This window comes from Budorcas taxicolor, chromosome 1 (genome assembly GCF_023091745.1).
Source record: "Budorcas taxicolor isolate Tak-1 chromosome 1, Takin1.1, whole genome shotgun sequence".
Classification (NCBI taxonomy): domain Eukaryota; kingdom Metazoa; phylum Chordata; class Mammalia; order Artiodactyla; family Bovidae; genus Budorcas; species Budorcas taxicolor.
This window is the reverse complement of record NC_068910.1, coordinates 15,324,437-15,345,536: the sequence shown is the minus strand read 5'-3', so window position 1 is coordinate 15,345,536 and position 21,100 is coordinate 15,324,437. Positions and strand designations below refer to the sequence as shown.

General features: G+C 41.5%; 1 protein-coding gene across 1 annotated transcript in view; it reads left to right on the top strand.

Annotated features, from left to right (window-relative positions):
• The window catches only part of ERC2 (ELKS/RAB6-interacting/CAST family member 2), an 859,053-nt gene that overhangs the window by 570,099 nt on the left and 267,854 nt on the right, over window positions 1–21,100 (top strand). Inside the window, exon 14 of the mRNA XM_052641926.1 lies at window positions 6,564–6,724. Within this exon, the coding sequence (XP_052497886.1) occupies window positions 6,564–6,724 (161 nt within the window). The remainder of the gene's footprint in view (window positions 1–6,563; window positions 6,725–21,100) is intronic.

Here is a 21,100-nt window from a genome sequence, read left to right as displayed (position 1 = left end):
AGGCCTAGGACAAGATTGGCTTTTAACTCTTGCTCATCACTCAATACTTTTCTATATTAGTTTTTTTTCATCACTATTGTAATTAAACAGTTGTTGATTCAGGGTTGCCTGCCAAACCAGATAGCTTTTGAGGATGAGCATGTTGTGTCTAGCAGAGTGCCTTGCATGCAGGAGACACCCAGGGAGACAAGGTGGTGCAGTGGTGGAAGGCCTGCACGTCTCCCAGGTCCCAGCAGAGTGAGTGGAGTGCAGAGCGGGATTAAAAGCTGCTTGCGTCTACCCCAGCTCAGGGCCTGGGGTAGATTTTTATCAGGCCATCTCGAAACTCTTGGGTTCCTGGGTGCTCTTGATGGCTTCCAGTTGGCCTTGAGCATAGAGTTCCCTCCATGCAGGGGTCGAGTATCCGAGCCCTCTTGTCTCCATAGCAAAGAGAAGGTGCTTGAGGCAAACAGAGAGCAAGAACTTGAAGGGGGTTTGGTGAGGATGGCGAAGGGACCATTGATTTATGGGGTAGGAAAGTATCAAGTTCAGACTTACACTTCATCCGTCATTGCACTAAGAGGGTCAGAGGAGGGTGTTTCAGAATCACATCTTTGCACTCCCTTTCCTCTCATACCTCAGGTATTTATTGAGTGTGGACACTGGTTCCATGTCAGGGGCTGAAGGGCCTTCCAGAGAGAATGGAGACGTGGTCCTTGCCCTCTGAGGATTACAATCCAGTTGTAGCAACGAAGCACACACATGAAAGGGTTGTGCAGAAACGTGAAATGGTGTTTGATGAGGTGGTAGAAAGTCGGGTGCAGAAGGTAACAGCCGAAGGCACTTGGGTGAAAATAATGCTACCAACAGCCCAGCCTTGGGACAGTAGTAACCATCGCGCCCTGGACGCTTGCAGGATGTCTAACAGAGAGGGCTGGATGCTCGAGGTGTTTTGTCTCCCTTTATGCTTGTGCCAGCCCTGTGTGGTGACTTCTGTTTCCTCCCCCTATTTTATAGAGGAGGACCTGCAGGTTGAGAGAAAGGTCAGTAATGTCCAGGCTTCCCAGTGTAGGTTGCACTTTGCTATCACTTCAGAATCACCGGCTTTTTTAATAAAGTACTAATGCCAGACTCCTACCCTCAGATGTTTTCATTTAATTGGTAGGAGTGTGACTATGGCATCAGGATTTTAAAAATATTTCTAAAGGGCTCAAATGTGTGGCAGAGTTTAGGAAGCATTGGGTTTAGATTGTCCTAAGGTCACAGAGGTCGTATTGATGGAACCCAAACTTGATCCAGGTCTGCCTGTTTTCAGAGCTCCAGATTTATATCACTGAACCTATGAAGGAGACCAGCGCTCTGTGGCAGAGCCTTAAAGGGGAGGCAATTTCAGTAATTGGAGGGGTCACTCTAGGGTAGTCCAGGCCTGCCAGGTGGCACCAGTGGTAAAGAACCTGCCTGCCAGTGCAGGAAACTTAAGAGATTCCTGTCTTCAATCCCTGGGTCAGGAAGATCCCCTGGAGGAGGGCACGGCAACCGACTCCAGTATTCTCGCCTGGAGAATCCCCTGGACAGGGGAGCCTGGCAGGCTATGGTCCATAGGGTCGCAAAGAATTGGCCACAATGGAAGCGACTTAGCACAGCACAGCACTATGGGTAGTCTGGGATGTGTGTGTGTGTCTGTTGTTGTTGTTGTTGTTGCTGAAGATAGGTGACAGCAAGCACAGAATCTTGAATTCAGTAATAAGCAAACATAAAATGGGTTGAATACTTAAATTGGCCCTCTGTTAGTGAGAACTGATGCTTCTGTGGCACCAAGTACTTGGGCATTGTTCTTAGTGCATCATACACACTAACCCATTGAATCTTCACCAAACTCCTTTTAGCTAAGTTCCCGCATCACAAGGAAGCTGGGTTCAGAAAGTTTTTATAACTGACTCAGAAGGACACAGATAGTAAGTGGTAGGCTAACTCCTCAGTTCTGTTTGTAATCACTATGCGGTGCTATCTCTTCTGTTAAGCATGTTCTAAGTGTTTTCATATTTGCCAGTCCCCATGCTAACAGCTTTACTTTCATTGCTTCACTTAATACCTGAAGTAGTTCTAGTGAGACATACTATTGTTACAGATGAAGAAACTCAGACACTTTCCCAAGGCTCTATAATAAATGGTAAAGCATGTGTTATTAGTGCAGTCTGGTCTCTTAAGCCATGATTTTAACCATTCTCCATATTTAAAATATTTTAATTATGTATAAATACATACCTATGTATTTACATATATTAAATTTTTATATATTTTATATAAAAATATTCAAAATATTTAAAACTGAAAATATTCAAATTAAATTTTAAGTGAAATGCTATGTAGAAGACAAAGTGGAACAACTCCCTTTGAGCGTGAGATAGGGGATGGAGCTCTCTGCTGACTCACCCCGCCTCCCACCCCACTGGTCTGTGTATCAGCCCCCAGATGCCTGTTTGGAACTCACGGTGGTCTAGGGACCAGAGTTCGAAGACCACAACTGCAGGTAATCAGGAGCCCCTTGAGATGTTGGAATCAGACCAGTGATACTTTTGATGAAATATTGATGGTTTAGACATTTTTTCCTGGAAGTAGGGAGGTAAGTTGTAAGAATAAATCCCATGAGACATCTTGGCTCACCCAGTTCAAAGTCACCCAAAGACACAAAGTCAAAACAGCTGAAAAAAATCAAAAGGAAAGTCTAACCTTCCGAGTCTGTGTCTTTGGAAAACAGTGAAGGGACCCCAGGAATAACATCTAGCAACTTTTCTCCCTTCCTCTCTTCTCTTCCTCCTCAGTCATCTTATTCAAAACAAAACCTTAAAACAAAACGTCTGTGTACCCAGTCTCCAGGCTCATGACTCTCTTCCTCTCTCACTCCTGTCTCCTACTTTCTATCACACAGACTGTCATAGCCTGCCCTTCAAAGCACTGTCCCTTTGCACTCAGTTTTGCTGGTTCACTCTACTACCTGTTTCTTAAAATCCAGGCACAGTCCTGGCTGAGAGAGACCTCTGACAGCGAAGAAGCTGATCAGGCAAAGCCAAGTTCTTATTTAGGGTTGGAGTAGGAACAAAGGCTGGGAACACACGTGTGCACACACGTGCGCACACACACACACACACTTATTTTCAATCTTGTCAGAAATGTGGGAGGGGAAGGGATTCAAGCTGGAAGCATAAAAAGTAGTGATAGAAAAAGATGATGTCTCAGGAAGTGTTTCCAAAATAGACTTGCTGATGAAGAGAAAACAAAGAGGAAAGAGAGGGAAGACACAAATGTGGTCCTTAAACATGAGTCACTGAGAAAAGCTCAGGACACTGGACTAAAGTGTCACCAATGTGATAGGGAATGGCAGGTGCAGAGAGCTGGGGTAGGTTGTCAGGAATCTCATTTAGATAGGTGTGCATGGATCATCCTGAATTCAAAGTGATATTGTGACATCTAAATGGAAGTAATCACCAAGTGGTTCAGTGCATGTGAAAGATGTTAAGTGAATAAAAGGAGACAAAGTTTGGAAAAGTATCAGAACAGTGGTGAGAGCTATGGAGACAAACCTCAGTCCTCTGAGAAGCCACGTGAATGAGGAAAATGTCTCTGGGACAGAGTCATGAAGGGAAAGGTCCAGTTATGGATGCAGGAAGGTGAAGAGTTTGGAAAAGAAACAGGGGAAGTAAGTTCTCAATCTAAGGAGAGCTTCTGAGAACCCAAGGGAAAGGTTGGCTTATAGGTGAATGGGGAATGGATACAGTCCCACTCACCCATTACACTGTGTTTCAGAGAGGCTATCTAATAAGAAGGGGGACTTTCTAATGATATATATATATATATTTTTAAAACAGTTTACAAAATTATACATACATCTCTATTATATATAATATGTAAAAGAGTAAGAGAGAGATGGAGAAATTAAAACAAAATGTTCAGAGTGTTTATCTCCATGTGGTGGTATTTTGGGTAATCTTAGTTAAAAAGAATGTAATTATCCTTATATTAAAAAAAAGTTTAAATTTCCTGTCTTTTGGATTCCATATGAGTATACCTTATTTTAAGGGAAAGTGTTATTTTATTGATATTAATTAGAAGAATAAATGATATAGAGGCTATGTCATCCCATGTAATACCCACAAACATCTAATAGGAATAAACAACATAATTTCCTGTTTCCAGGTGAAGAACCCAAAGCCAAAAGAGATAAAGAAACTTGTGCCAGTCATATAGTAAGTTATGGAGACATGTTTCAAATCTGATCGTTTTTAAGGCACAAGTTTCGTAGATATAGCCAGCTAAAATATTACTTCCAGTGAAGAGAAGAAGTTGGGGAACCATTCAGCTGTGCAAACTACACATTAAGAAAAGACATATGGCAAGAAGGAGGGTATCAGCGGCCTGCAAGTGTTGGGAGAGCAAGAATAAAAAGTACGTCCTCTTAATGAGAGGGACCTGGTGGTAGGGAGATGGAGGCAGGTGTTATAGACACTTGATAAGGAGTGTGACAGTTCATCAGCCAAGACAATCCAAGTCACACTGGAGGTAACAGCCTCTCATCTCATGTTGTAACACAATGAAGGTGCTGCCTTGCTTATGTGGTATGGTTTGGCCTTTAGCTTCATTGTGATCACTCAGGGACTCAGGCTGAAGGAAACACCATCTGAAACATTCTTCTGAAGTCATTATGGCCAGGAAAAGGGAAGGTTGTGGTTGACTGCTAGTTCTTAAATGCTTCTGCTTGGAAATGACAGTGATCTAAGGTGTAATTGTTAAAGCTGGTTTAATATAAAACTCTTTAGTGTCTGCTGTATGCAGTCACATGGCAGGTGAACTAAGAGCTTGGAAACCCACAAAGTAGCATTCTGTGTCTGTGGATTGCAAGCAGGCCAGCTCAACTAGTAAGAGATTCAGCAGGTGAGAATCCTGGACACCCTCCCTCTTCTCTGACATCAATAATACATTTGGAATTTTTTTTTTTTAATTAAAAAAGGAAAGGGAGTCATGAGGACACAGACCATCCCAAGTAGAGGATCAGGCAGACTGTATCTGAGCTGATACTTGGAATGACCATAATATTGATCTTTTAAAAAGCAACACTGCTATTGAATGTATAAAAAATAGGGTAAAACAGACAAAAACACTTCTGCTTCAGCCTCATCAAGTATTGTTTTGTAGAAGGGCTTCTAGTCATATTTATGATATTCTGTGAACTTCTATGAGTAACTAAAAAGTGTGATTGCTTTTTAATATTTAAATTTTGTGTGTTAAAAAATAATGCTGTTTATCCCTGTGTAGTTCTGTGACTTTCATAGGTTATGCTCTATATTCCTTGCTTTTAAAACTGTTTTTGGTTTTGGCTTTTATTTATATTACCTGGTCATCAAGTTTCCTCTTTTTATCAGGCCAAAATGAAGGGTTTTCTGAATTTTAAAAGCCTGTAATTTACCTTGGATGTGAACTATCATGCTTATTCTGAATAAATTCCATGTATAACTGCAGAAATTGTGTAGAAAGTCTTTATGAATTGGAACTTAACATGTCATTGACACGTTTTGAAGGGCGTTCTGTTGACTTTAGTGATAGATGATCCCATTCTGCCAAGTTCAGCTGGAAGGGGTGACTTAGAAACCCAAACATCAACTCTGGAGTCTAGAAACTTCCTGAAATCATGGTTTTAAGTCCTCAGGGTGGATGCAGCCTGTATCTGTGCGAGGGATGGCATTTCACCAGCTTGCTCCACGGAAGGCTCTGGAAAAGAACCATTAAACACCAGCCTTCTTTGTTGTGTGTTGGCTTTTAAAAGTCTCCAGTGGTTCGGGAAGGATAAGGCCTTGCCTTGGGGCTCCCTGGTCCAATTTTTTGGGACCTGGCTGAAAACTCTGGATATTTGATAGTCTGGCTTATTTCTATGGTGTATTAGCACCCTATAAAAGTTACATGTCATTTATTTCAAGTTTAGAACCCTCTCAAACTTCAGGGGCAAACCAAACTTGAACCTTTTGTGGCTGGGATTCTGTTTACCTTTGGCCAAACCTCGCTTCCTGAATGTGAAACAGGGAGGTGAGGTGAGAGGGGGACCCCTGAGGCCCCTTGGCCATCAAATCGCTTTTGCCAAACAAGCCTTTGATAGGCTAAAAGATGAATGAATTTGAAACACGGAGAGTAGCTTCCTGTCAGAATGCTCTGGGGCCTACACACAAAAGTATATTGTGCCGGGCAAAGTGCATTTGAGTGTTGCCTTCAGCCAACTGTGAGGCAGTATCTGAGATTTTTGCCAAACACAGGTTGAAATTGGGTCAAGCCACTCACCTTCCAGTTCTAATAAATACATTAAGTAGTTTCTATAAGAGTTATTGGATAATCCAATTGAATGAGGACCTTGGAGAAATTTGGACATTTCTTGTGTTTGAAATGTTTATTTTTAAGTAGTGACAAAGAAAGAATGGACCCCAGGATACAATGCCCAGCTCAAGAATGGCTTTAATTCCTTTGTCTGTTGTCAGAACACAAGGTACACCTTGTGCTTGAATGGAGGAGAAATAACAGACTGCGTCCCATGCGCTTTTCAGATAGAAGAGCTGATGAATGCACTGGAGAAGACCAGACAGGAACTGGATGCCACCAAGGCTCGCCTTGCCTCCACGCAGCAGTCCCTGGCTGAGAAAGAAGCACACTTGGCCAACCTCCGGACAGAGAGGAGGAAGCAGCTGGAGGAGATCCTAGAGATGAAGTGAGTGCCCATATTTGCTTTCTCAGTCGTTCTTTTCTAACTTCTCTGGAGGGATGAGAAAGGGAGTGCTAAAGAAGAGGAGGAAAGAGCTTGGAGAGAATCATTTAGCTAACACTTGACTAGTTGTTTCTGTGACTATGCTTCTTATTTTCTCAAATTACAGCTTCCATGTCCCAATGTGCACATTTTTCACATCTGTTATTCAAAAAAGAAAAAAAAAATCCAACATAAGGTTTTGTGACTCTGTGTTTTGTGGACGGCACTAATATTCTTAGATCTGTCGAAAAGGTTTGAGCTGGCCGAGAGACAGAGGCCTTGTTAAGCACAGTGGTAATTGAAGTCCTGGTCAGGGTTAAATGGAAACTTTGCTGAGGAGGTATTTCCTAATTGTGACTATAACTTTGCTAATTATATTCTTTTCACTTGTGTACAATGCCTGGCTTGTGTTGGCTTTCATAGTCTCAAGGTTGGCACCTCTTTGTTTAGAAAGCAGGACTCTGATTTGCTCGGCTGATAAAAACAGGCTTGGAAATGCCCCTGCCCCCCTGTCTCATTGGGTAGGTAAGGACTGGATGGGAGTGGGGGTTGGGTAGGGGAGGAGACTGGAACAAATGTCTTTCTTTGATTTAATCAATAAGGTGTGACTGCTTGTCGGGCAATGGTTGTTCCTGTGGGCCTGTGACACACCCACCTTCACCTAGCTTTTATATTGTTCTTACAGTGAAATAATATCACCATGAAAGAACACAGTAAAGATAATTACTCAAAGATTTTAGAGATAATCAATTGCTATGAATCTGTTTCTGAAAAATTAGGCAAGAAGCAGCATCTCTCTAAGTCTTTAAATGAAATAATCACTAAAGTATGATTTAAATCCAGCCTCCTTCCAAAATAAGGGGAAATGTACAGAATTATAGCATCTCAAGCCTGTAACATAGAGTTTGAAATTGGTGGCTAGGTATGGAAGAATAACCTTACCCTGACCCTGCAAGTCTTACACATGGTTAGTATTAAACCCAGAAAGCTTAGATCATGGAAAATATGGAATGAAATATTTTGAAGGATTTAATAATGAGGACAAAACTTTTATTCCTTGTCAACTACCTCAGTTTCTCCTAGACCAAAGAATAAGTAGTTTTTTTCCACATATAAACTCCCATTTTTCCTAATAAAAGATGATATAATAAAAACAGATATTATTATCCTCAGTTTAGAGGTGAGGGAACTGAGACTCAGCGAGATTTCAAGTAATTTGCTTAAAGACATCTGGCCAGGATTAAACCCAAAATCTGTTCAGACTCCGTTTCTACTACCTCATTTTTTCATGCAGTTATGTCAACTCCACCAAGTCCAGAACTTTTGTCTGTTTGAATCACTGTAGAAATCTTACTGCCTAGAACAGTGCCTGCATATGGTTGGTGCTCAGTAATTGCTCACTGATGGAATGAATAGATTGAATGCTGGAGACTGGATTTTGTGTACTTAGGAAGAAACGTATTTCAAGCATTTGTGACGTTATTGATGTGATCAGTAATTTATTAATAATAGCAGTACATTGATTCCATCAGCCTTTATTCGCTCTCTTTCACTTACCCAGCTTCTGCCTCCTTGTGTGTTGCTATGTGTCAGATTCAGGCTAATTTTTCTCATTGTTCTGCAGCTGTTCCCAAGTTAACTCTACATCTCCTGGAGTGATTTATTATGCCATTATAAGGAAACTTTCATTATTTCCTGTTTATAAAAACAGCATATATTTCCAGAATTTTCGGAGAACAAGTAATGGTGAAGCTTGCTGGTTTTTGAGTTGTCAGAGCTGGGTTGAAATCCTGTTGCGTCCACTTGGTGGTTGTGTGACTTGGGGGAAAATGACCTTAACATTGCTGACCCTATGGTTTCCTCCTGTAATGGCTTTCGTGGGGTGGTTGTGAAGAGAAGCACTCAGAGGAGGGCTTGGCACATGGAAAATGAAATATGTGTGTAAATGGCGCTATCAGCCAATGAAAATATGTCATTTGTTTAGTATACTTTGTGAAGAGTATCATTTGTCTAAAATTTGGGTTTATTTTTCTAAAACATATAAACCTTTTCCATGTGTATGTTTTCCCACTTAATTTCATGATTTCAGATAGCACCTAACTAAGACCTCTTTGGGTGAATTGCCACATTATTGCCGAAGTGCTTAATCTGCTGCCACTGCAAAATAAATAGAAAATTCCTCTGTTAATTCCTTTGGTAAAAGTAACAAAGCTCTGCTTCATTAAGCCCAATATGAACCTCATTCACTCTTTAACTGGCCCAGAAGCCCCACTAACAGGGTTCTTCCCAGGACTATGGGGACACAGGTGCAGGGCAGTTAAATTGACTGAGAACCCCAGTTAGATTTACCAGCCTCTTCAGATGTTCTAGTCAACCAAACGGTTTGGTGAATCTTGATTGAGTTGAGTTGACGTATTGGTTATTGGGCATTAACTGAGTCAATGTTAGTGTGAACAGTCAGCTGTATGTGCCATTGTGTTTACTGTCACTCTGTGCCACTGCTGTTTTTCATTCAACGGACAGGCAAGTGTGCAAGCAACTTTAGGCAAGTCTACCCAGGACTGGGAAATCCTGGTACATGGGAAAAGCCAAATGGTGTTAGGAAGAGGGGTAGGGCCACGAATCAAGAGAAACAAGATGTGGTCTCATAACTCATCCATAACCTTAAAGGAGGTCGCTCTCTGGTTGCCTTGGTTTTTTTCTTTGGTGACATGGAGGTAGATATTACCTGCCCTACCTACTCCATAGAATTGTTACAGTAACAGAGTTTTTTAAAAAAATACTGAACTGAAATTAATATAAACTAGCATATGTAAAAGCACTTTGAAACATAAAAGGGGATTTTGAAATGAGAGATGGTGTCTGTTAAATTTGTTGCAAAATTAAATGACACAGAGTTATAGTACTGGAAAACAGCTGGGTGCAGCCTTCCAGCCTATATAAGCCAGACTGCTGTCCACATAATAAGGAATTCACCAGGCCTGGTGAAGACCACTTGCCTTGGAAGCCATGGGCTCATAAGGTGGCGGTTCATGTTCCACGGGTCTCGAAGGTAGCTCCTTCATCCTTATATGGGACTGAAATAGCTTTCCATGTAATTAGCATTACCGCTTGTCTTGGTTTTTGTTTCAGAGCTACATAGATTTCAGCTGAGCCCTGTCCACAGGACAGGCAGCCTTTTATTTTTCATAAATTTATTTTTATTTTATATTTGTTCAGGTAATACTGTGCATTCTAAAAGGAGAAAAAAAGAAAGAGCAAAATTAAAAAGAAACAAAATTGCGTATGATCCTACCATGCAGAGATAGATACTAATAGTATTTTGATGTCTACCTTTACAAATGCTCTTTATTTTTTTTTAACAAAATTAGATTGTATTTTTGTGTTTTGTAAATCCTTCTTTTGCTTGCTGAATGGTAAACACTGCTCTGTGCAGCAAACGTTGAATTGTATCATTTTTCATTATCCAACATACTATCATACAGATTTCTCCCTTTATCAGAGGCTTATCTTGGTGCCAATATTTTGCTAATATAAAGAATGTCTTGATAGGCATCCTGCTGTGTCAGTTTGTTAGCTTATTTTCAAATAATTGCAGATTAATATGCAGTTATAAGAAATAATACAGAGGATTCTCTTGTATGCTTCACTTGTTTCCCTCAGTGGTAACATCTGGCTTAATTACAGCACAGTATGATGCCAGAAAGTTGATATTGATATAGCTTACCAACTTTACTTAGATTTCTCCAGTTTTATGTGTACTCGTGTGTGTATGTATTTAGTTACATACCATTTTATCACATGGATACATCTGTATAGCCACCACCATGGTCAAGGTGTAGCGCTGTCCATCATTACAAGGCTCCCTCACACTGACTTTTGATAGCTACAGTCCTAACCCAACTGTTTAATTTTTAACCAGAGTTTTCTATTGTGTTTTATCATTTTGGGACCTGTGCAACACTGGCCTTCATTTTTCCCTGCCATTTTTCTTGGCCAGGGAGGGAGTTGTCCTCTTAGTTTAAATTTAGGCTGAATTTAAAGTGAGAAAAATATTGCTTGATTAAAAGACTTCTCTTTAAATGAGTTGGTTAATTTGTTTACAGTGAAATTCCCTTTTAATATTGGATATCTAGAACTTGTCATATGGTAGGCATTCAAAAAGAAAATCACTTATGTCCCTACCATACAGAGACAGACAGTGATGGCATTTTGGTGTATACATTTACAAATGCTCATTTTTTAAAAGAAAATTAAATTGTACTTCCATATTTTATAAATTCTGCATTTGAGGAATGAATGTCCACTGCTATAGGTGGACAAGTGAAAATGTGTGCCCTTATCAAGTTTGCATTTTAGTAAAATGAGTGATCGAAATGAATGGACAAATAAATAAATAGTTAGATGAATAAAGTAGCTTCTTGTGGAACCAAAGAAGTTTAGAATCCCACTTAGAAAGCTCTTTCCATTGGTAAGGACGTCCTGATTATTTGGGAGTAGAGAGGGAAATGCCATGTCACTCCCTATAGTCTGAGAAACCTTCTAGGATCTGAGCCTAGTGGAGAGTCTTTGACTCTCTCTTGTGTAGGATTCTTCCCCCCAAATAAATATTTTTTTCCAGTTTAATCTTCATTGGTTAGTATTCCAACTGCCAGTCATTATTCCCACACTGGAAGAAACTAATGGTTCCCAACCATACATTTTCACAGAAGAACATAATATTCTCCTTCCCTTGTGTATAATATTATTCTTTTACTTAAAAAATATCTAAAACCTCTTACTAAAACATTTCATAATGGTTTGTCTTTGTTACATTTGCTTCTATTTAAAAGGGATTTTATTAAAATAATATTAAGAACATCATTCTGTATGTTTGGTTTTATTAATACCAGTTAATGAGCTTACATTCCAGTAACAAGCTCGATTATTTAATTTGTGGCAAGTGAATTTGATATCTGTAGCTAAAAGGAATTGAAGGCCATGAGATACTGTGCTTAAAATCTATCTGTGTGCATTTGCTCAGACAATTTAAGCTAGCACAGTAATTTAATAGGCAGACAGGCAGGCTAACTGATCTATTCCATTTAGTATTAAATACTGAATGAATAAGGGGTTTGAGAACTGGTTAAAAGTTACATAATGTGAAGTGTGTAGTTTAGACTTTCTGTGGTGATTTCTCATACTTAATGTAAAGATTTTAAAGGGACATCTATAATTTAACTCGTCTGATGACATTGTGAGAGCCACCTTAATTTAGTGGGTATTGTTGCATTCTCGAATCTTCTCCAGATAGCCTCAGAAGCTTTTGTATACACTGGGCTATTTTAGGAAGTTTACAGTGAGGTAAGACAGAGGCTTATTCCAAGGCATTATCCTGTTGGCCTCTTTGATCTAGGATCCCTTTTGAGAGAGCCACTCATTAGGTAAGTACCCTTCAAAGGAGAGGCAGGGTGCAGAAAATGATAAAATCAATTTATTCTTTCCTTCATGCCAACATGAGAAAAGACAAATCACATTTCTTTAGGAAGGAATCCTAAGTGCCTGGCAATTTGGACAGGATTAATGGAGCCTGGGAGAGGAGTTTTGAAGGCAACTGTTACTTAAAATTGATAAACTCAGTTGCAAGAGAAGTTATGGGGATTGAATGAAATAATGCATTTATAAGAAACTGATTTATAAGCCACAAAAGGCCATATATGTATCATGGTGCATGACATATTCATATGTTAGGTAAACCCACTGTAATTAGCATACCCTGAGCTCATCTTCAAATTCAAGTTGGCCTCACACTTTGAACAGTTTTTTGTATGTGGGGTGAGAGAGGGCTACAGTGCAATTTTCTCTGTAAGCCATGATTATTTAGAAAAACTTTGGCATGTTCAATTTAAAATATATATTAAATACTATCGTAATATGTCCTGGGGTTCCCTGGTGGCTCAGATGTAAAGAATCTGCCTGCAATGCAGGAGACCCAGGTTTGATTCCTGGGTCAGGAAGATCCCCTGGAGAAGGGAATGGCAACCCACTCCAGAATTCTTGCCTGGAAAATTCCATGGACAGAGGAGCCTGGTGGGCTCCAGTCCATGGGGTCACAAAGAGTCAGAGACGACTGAGTGACTTCCACTTGATGTTAATGTGTCCTAGAATATCCCAGTCTCTCTGTTCTTATTTGTCTCCTGCTAGTTCTAAAAGTAAATTGAGTCAGCTAAAATACTAGTGAAGCTTTTCTCAGCTTCCTAAGTTACCTGTAGTGATTGAAGACAGGTGGCAGAGAGAAGAACTGCTCATTCAGCAATGATTGTGGTTTGAGCTGTAGAGAGTCACATGATGGGCAGTTGTTTATCACTCAGGATTTCTGTTTCTCTCTTGTAACCCTGGAGTTGGTGGTTTAGGGCCTTTAGTGAAAGAGAAAAGACTTGATATACATAAAATTGGTAAATAAAACTGAACTACGATGAAAATAACTTTAGAATAGTGGAGTGGTCTAATTAGCTTGATGCAAGGAACATTCCAGAGGTTCACGCACATTCCAGAGGTTCACGCAAGCAGCGTAGTAACCAGGGACTGGCACTCCTTCTGCCTTGATGCTTTGTTATTCTCTGCACATGAGATTCTGCATATGTTTTTCTCTGCACCTCATGATGCAAGGTTTTTGCCTCAGTTCCAACCATTCCATCCACATTCCTGCCGTCAGACAGGAGAAGGGAACCTCCCTGCTATTTAAGCTGCCCATACCATCCACTGACATCTGAGTCATTTAACAATTTATTTGATAAAATAGTTGTTGGGTATCCATTGCTTGCAAAGACTGCTCTAAACCAGAGGCACTCACCTAATCACTGTTCTAAGTGGACACAAAGGACAAAGATATCTCCATTCTAAGTAAGTGCAAGAACCAGAGTGGGGAAGGGGCACATTGATCAGTGTTTAAGTCAGATGATCACATTTAGATACAAGAAAGCAGGAAAATCTGGATTTCAGCTGGGTGGCTGTATGTCTGGCTAACTCTCAGGGAGTCTACTACCAAGGAAAGAAAGAGGTGGAGAGATATTAGGGGCAACTAGCTGTCTTTGCTGAAATGAGCAAAGTATGGGAAGAAAAAATCAACTGATATTTTATCTCACTGAATATTTAAAAATAACTTTGCAGCTACATTTTTAGTGATAGCATTCCTCTCAGACATTTACTTGTGTGTATGTGCGTCCAGTAAGTATTTGAGTTCATTTCTGGGTACCAGCATTGGTAAACTATGGGAGAGCCATGTGTTGAGTGAACATATTGGGAGGTACCTGAAAAATATGTTCATGGTTGGAATAGATGATGGATGAGGGGTGTTAGTCTAGAGAAGACCAAGAGACACATTCTTCCTCCAACTATTAAAGGGGTGACATGAGAGGAAAGAAATAGACTTGATTTATGCTGCCTGAGATGATTGTGTCTGAGCACAGTTGTTCTTTAAGAAGACGAAGGCCTTCCTACAGTGCTTTGTAGCAGTCAGAACTCTATGCTCTTTTGAGGTGGTTTCCGAGGTATGTCAGCAAATCCTGGGGGGAAGGGGTGCTATAGAGAGAATCCCCATCCCCAGGGAGGGGTGGAAAGGTGATCTCCACAGTTCCTTTCAGTGTGTAATTCTACCAGTCATTCTGCTAAATGAGTGATCTGGAACTTGAAGAATATTTAGGAGATGCTGGAATCTTGTTTCTTCTCTTAAGGAATTCTATTTGAAATGCAAAAACTTTTGCCAAAAACCAAAATGACTGCTTGGTCTAGGACACTGTCCTCTCAATAGGACCGCACGTACAGAACCTATCCTGTACTTGTGTACATTGCGTTTATTTTTCATGAAATTCTTTAGATATGAAATGCATGAGCCAAGCAGAGATGTGTTTCAGAAATCATCACAGAGGAAAGAATCAGTAGTTAAACTGTGTCAGGTAGAATCAAGACCTCTTCACTCTCCTTGCCCTAATGTACTATCTTTGATTAAAATGCTTTCAGAGGATTAAATTAGCTCAGGCATATATACTATTCAGTTCATGCAGACTTTGGATAATGAGATTAACATTACCAGTGAACAGTTCTTAAGTGCTTATTACATGTCAGGCAGGGGCTATTTACTTCACTTGCATATGACTGCCACCTCCTTTGAGATGGGGAGTCTTAGACCCCCAGTGTGTAAATGTAGAAACTGAGGCTCAGACACCTGGAACTCAAATACAAGTCTGTTTGACACTACAGGCTATGATCTTAACCACTGACAGTTTGTATCACACTTTCTCCTAGTGAAGAACAGGTTGTCATCAAAAGAATTTTATTTGGTGATGCTAGGATCCAGTTTTGATTAAATAGTGGATGGCAGCAGGCACATAGGTTCTTCTTCCAACTTGCATTAGGGAAGCAGGAGAGCAAGCCAGGTTGATGGTGGGAGGGAGGGGGCAGGAAGAGAGCTAGTTGGAGGAGGCCTTTGAACTCAGCTTCCTTATCATAAAACAAAATAGGGGAGACACTGTCTTCTGGCCAAAAACATGCACTAGATGTATAGTTTTAATAGTGAAAAATGTCAGTCAAATGGGTCCCTTGGTTTTTAGTGGAAATACAAACATTTTCAGAGCTAAAGCGGTATAATCTTTCAGCTTAAATAATCATAATCAGCAGTTAAATAATCTAAATGCTCATGAATTTGTAGAGTTGAAAGTATTCCAAGCACCACACTTCATGTTATCTCCATCCGCACAGCAGTAGCTCCACGGGAAAGAGAATTGTACAGGCCTTCCAACCTCCTAAAGTGTGGCAAGTCAAAGGGGGCAGTTGTGGTCCTTCTTTCAATCCAAAAGCAGCTTCCTTTTGGAGAAATTTTGTTAAGTGCTTGATCTAAGGATGTGGGGGATACTGGCAGCTTAAGCCCCAGGAGGCAAGGGGTGGGGCAGCTGTATACCAGGAAAAGTCAAGGGGTGGGCATTACAAGCAGGGTCACAGGTCAGGTCCTGAAATGATAATTCTCCGGGGCAGTGAGCAAGGCTCTCAGGACTCAAGTTCACATCCCAAATCTGCCAAAGGTAACTGAGTGAGCCAAGGCCAGCCTGACCCTCCAACCGTAAACAAGGCTCTGGACTCGGATGACCAGGTTGATAGCCCCTGATTCTCTCAAGCAATAGTTCTCACCCTGGCCATAATTTTGCCCCTCAGGGACATTTGGTGAGATCTGGAGATAATATTGTTGTCACAGCTCAAGGGAAGATGCTACTGGCAGGTAGTATGTAGAGACCAGCGACGCCACTAAGCATCCTACAATGCACAGGATAGCCTAACAATAAAGAAGTAGATGTTTTTTCAGGAATTCTGTTGGTTTTTCCATGATCCAGCAGATGTTGGCAATTTGATCTCTGGTTCCTCTGCCTTTTCTAAATCCAGCTTGAATATTTGGAAGTTCACAGTTCATGTACTGTTGAAGCCTGGCTTGGAGAATTTTGAGCATTGCTTTGCTAGTGTGTGAGATGAGTGCAATTGTGCAGTAGTTTGAACATGCTTTGGCATTGCCTTTCTTTGGGATTGGAATGAAAACTGATCTAGTCCTGGGGCAACTGCTGAGTTTTCCAAATTTGCTGGCATATTGAGTGCAGCACTTTCACAGCATCATCTTTTAGGATTTGAAATAGTTCACCTGGAATTTCATCACCTCCACCAGCTTTATGTGTAGTGATGCTTCCTAAGGCCCTCTTGACTTTGCATTCCAGGATGTCTGGCTCTAGGTGAGTGATCACACCATCATGATTATCTGGGTCATGAAGATCTTTTTTGTACAGTTCTTCTGTGTATGCTGCCACCTCTTCTTAACATCTTCTGCTTCTGTTAAGTCCATACCATTTCTGTCCTTTATTGTGCCCATCTTTGCATGAAATGTTCCCTTGGTATCTCTAATTTTCTTGAGGAGATCTCTAGTCTTTCCCATTCTATTGTTTTCCTCTATTTCTTTGCATTGATTATTAAGGAAGGCTTTCTTACCTCTCCTTGCTATTTTTTAGAACTCTGCATTCAAATGGGTGTAATTTTTTTTTCTCCCTTGCCTTTAGCTTCTCTTCTTTTCTCAGCTATTTGTAAGGCCCCCTCAGGCAACCATTTTGCCTTATTGCATTTCTTTTTCTTGGGGATGGTCTTGACCCCTGCCTCCTGTACAATGTCACAAACCTCCGGCCATAGTTCTTCAGGCCCTCTATCAGATCTAATCCCTTGAATCTATTTGTCACTTCCACTGTATAATCGTAAGGGATTTGATTTAGGTCATACCTGAGTGGTCTAGTGGTTTTCCCTGCTTTCTTCAATTTAAATCTGAATTTGGCAATAAGGAGTTCATGATCTGAGCCACAGTCAGCTCCCAGTCTTGTTTTTGCTGATTGTTTAGCACTTCTCCATATTTGGCTGCAAAGAATATAATCAATCTGATTTCAGTATTGACCATCTGGTGATGTCCATGTGTAAAGTCTTCTCTAGTGTTGTTGGAAAAGCGTATGCTATGACCAATGGGTTCTCTTGGCAGAACTCTATTTGCCTTTGTCCTGCTTCATTCTGTACTCCAAGGCCAAATTTACCTGTTATTTCAGGTATCTCTTGACTTCCTACTTTTACTTTCCAGTCCCCTATAAAGAAAAGGACATCTTTTTTGGGTGTTAGTTCTAGAAGGTCTTGTAGGTCTTCAAAGAACCGTTCAATGTCAGCTTCTTCAACATTAGTGTTTGGAGTATATACTTGGATTACTGTGTTATTGAATGGTGTGCCTTGGAAATAAAGAGAGATCATTCTGTAGTTTTTAAGATTGCATCCAAGTATTGCATTACTGACTCTTGTTGACTGTGAGGGCTACTCCATTTCTTCTAAAGGATTTTTGCCCACTGCCGCTGCTAAGTCACTTCAGTCGTGTCCGACTCTGTGCGACCCCATGGATGGCAGTCCACCAGGCTCCGCCGTCCCTGGGATTCTCCAGGCAAGAACACTGGAGTGGGTTGCCATTTCTTCCTCCAATGCATGAAAGTGAAAAGTGAAAGTGAAGTCGCTCAGTCATGTCCAACTCTTTGCGACCCCATGGACTGCAGCCCACCAGACTCCTCCATCCATGGGATTTTCCAGGCAAGAGTACTGGAGTGGGGTGCCATTGCCTTCTCCATAGTAGATATGATGGTCATTTGAGTTAAATTCACCCATTCCTGTCCATTTTAGTTCATTGATTCCTAAAATGTTTATGTTCACTCTTGCTCTCCTTTCCGACCACTTCCAATTTACCTTAACTTATGGGCCTAACATTTCAGGTTCCTATGCAATACTGCTCTTTACGGCATCGGGCTTTATTTCCATCACCAGTCACATCCACAACTGGGCGTTGTTTTTGCTTTGGCTCTGTCTCTTCATTCTTTCTAGAGCTCTCCACTGATCTCCAGTAGCATATTGGGCACCTACCCACCTGGGGAGTTCATCTTTTAGTGTCATATCTTTTTGCCTTTTCATACTGTTCATGGGGTTCTTCTCAAGGCAAGAATGCTGAAGTGGTTTACCATTCCTTTCTCCAGAGGACCACATTTTGTCAGAACTCTCCAACAAAAAGCTATGTTTTTTCCAGCTGAGTGCCAAAGAATTGATGATTTTGAACTGTGGTGTTGGAGAAGACTCTTGAGAGTCCCTTGGACTGCAAGAAGATCAAAGCAGTCAGTCCTAAAGGAAATCAGTACTGGGTGTTCATTGGAAGGACTGATGCTGAGGCTGGAACTCCAATACTTTGGCCCCCTGATGCAAAAAACTGACACACTGGAAAATACCCTGATGCTGGGAAAAGTTGAAGACAGGAGGAGAAGGGGATGACAGAGGATGAGATGGTTTGGTGTCATCACTGATTTAATGGACATTAGTTTGAGCAAGCTCCAAGTTGGTGATGAACAGGGGAGCCTGGCATGCTGCAGTCTTTGGGGTCACAAAGAGTCAGACACGACTGAGTGACTGAACTGAACAGCAAAGAATGATCCACCTCCAAATGCCAGGAGTGCCAGGGCTGAGCAACTCGTTACTTGCCTCCCTTTTTAAAATTGGTGTTTTTTAAATGAGAGAACAGAGAAAACTTAATAGGTTCTCATCTCTGATTTAGCTTGACTTATTTTCAAAGGGGACATGTGTTTCCCCCATTCAACATCATGATTTTGGCCCAGAGGGCTTGATGGTCTGGGTTCTTCCTGTGTTTTGTGCAACTCTGACTTGATTCTGGATTGCTTTCTCGGGACTACAGACCCCAGAGAAATTGGCACAAGTCTCAGATCTAAATTCCCAAGAGACTGTGCTCCCTGTAAGATATAAATCCTGGCTAAGATACAAAAGACCTAATCCTCCAAAGCCTACTGCTCAGTGGACCATGCAGTCCTCTCCAGCTTCAGTGTTCCATCATTCTGTAACTTCTGAATCTCTCTGGTCCTCACTTTCTCCAACTATAAATGAAGGGTATGGGATTGGCCAGTCCTCCAGCCAGGCCTCTAAACTGATGCCCCCTTTACTCTCTCTCTCTCCCCTCGTTCATCCTTTTCCACTTGTTCCTTCTTTCATCACAACCCATTAGGTAGTTAGGTCTTTTCCTAGGAACCATTTCTTGCAATGATTATCTAGAGCAAAAAGGATAGAAGTAAAATAAGGCCACTGCCAAAGTGGGAGAATGTATTCCAGAGCCGTGGCACCAATGGGACAGACTGTGGTCCAGATGCCAGCTCTTTCCCGGAAGAGAGAGGGCAGGACTTGGGGGAAATTCCAGCTTGAAGGTTTTCTATCTCCCTGTATCAACTTCTTTGCAAAAGTAAAATAAACTGTAGATATTATTGTGGGATGCCTCAGCCCTGAGGACGTAGAGGGGAAACATCAATAACTGCAGCCCAGTGACAGAGGGCATCATGACAAAAGCTCCCAAGTCACTGAAGACCTCCAGGATGAAGCAGAGAGTGGAGGTGATGAAGGTTTTGGATGTTCTTGGTTCCTGGAAAGCACTTAATGAAAGTTTGTGGAAGGAAGGAATGAATGCTGATGAAAATTATGCTCTGCCTCTTGCTAGTGGTCTCTCCCTCCTGTCCCTACCTTTTCCACTCTCGCCTTCTCTTCAACCCAATTTCCTCTTTCTTCTTCTTTCCTTTTCCTCATGTTCCTCTCTCCTTTGTTTCTTCTCCTTTCCCTACCCCTATTCTGGTGCCCTACAAAGTGAGAGGTGTCAAAATATTTTCTGTATCTTGTTAACATAATGATTCCCTTGCTAGATTCTAATTTTAACTATTGAGCAGAAGGCTGACCTGGGAAAGAGTGTGCGTGTGTGTGTGTATGTGTGTGTGTGTGTGTGTGTGTGTGACACACGTGCATGTTGGAGGGCAGAGAAGGGGCTTGCTCTGACAATCTTGCCTGAAGAATGAGATCTTGAGGGGAAGCTGCTCAGTTTCTCAGGAGCAAAGCAATTGAGAGCTAGAGCCTGAAGCCAAGTTGCCAGTCAAGAACAGCCAAAGTCTTTTGTTTTCCAGTCACGAAATTTGGGAGCCAACAGATTGTGAAAATTGAAATGCAGCGTTTGACTTGATCTCTGGGTTAAGCCAATATCCCTGGGATCTTAATTTGAACCTACAGGAGTCTTTGGCCAACTTCCTTGAGAATCTGGTATTACTCACACCCAAGCCTTCGCTTCCTTGGAGAGACTTGCAGAGCACACTGCAGCTTGTGCCCACATGTGTTAGGATCAAAGTTAAATTGTCTTTCTGTTCTGTTTTGAAAATGGTGTTTAGGTGTTCAGTTTATGAGCCCTGAGCTTGGTGCTTCTTTCTCCTCTTGGCTCTGTCTCCGGATGTTTTCTTGAAAAAGTTCCCTTCAGTGCATTTCTAAGGCTTTATTCTAAGGCAGTATGGTAGGTCCAGTGGTTATTCTCTGTTCTGCCCTCCACTGCCATTCTTTGGGAGGGGAGACTGTTCCCTGGAACGCTGCCCCTGTAGGATGCATTGCAGGGGCTCCTTTGCTGGCTGACTTCTGGTGGGTCCAGGGCCTGAAGGAGGCATTGCAGGAGATGGGAGGGTGCATGCCTGACAAGTTGCTTCATTCATGTCAGACTCTTATGCTGGAAAGGGTCACCATGCCCTCCTCCAGGGAATCTTCCTGACCCAGGAATGAAACCTATGTCTCTTGTGTCTCCTGCATTGGCACGTGGGTTATTTACCACTAGCACTACCTGGGAAGCCCAGTGAAGGGTGGGAAGAGAAAAAGACTAGAGAATTTCCTCCCTGTCCCTTCTGGCACTGGGGCCACATCTCTGGCAGTAGGGACTTCTCCCCATGACTGTAGCTCCTC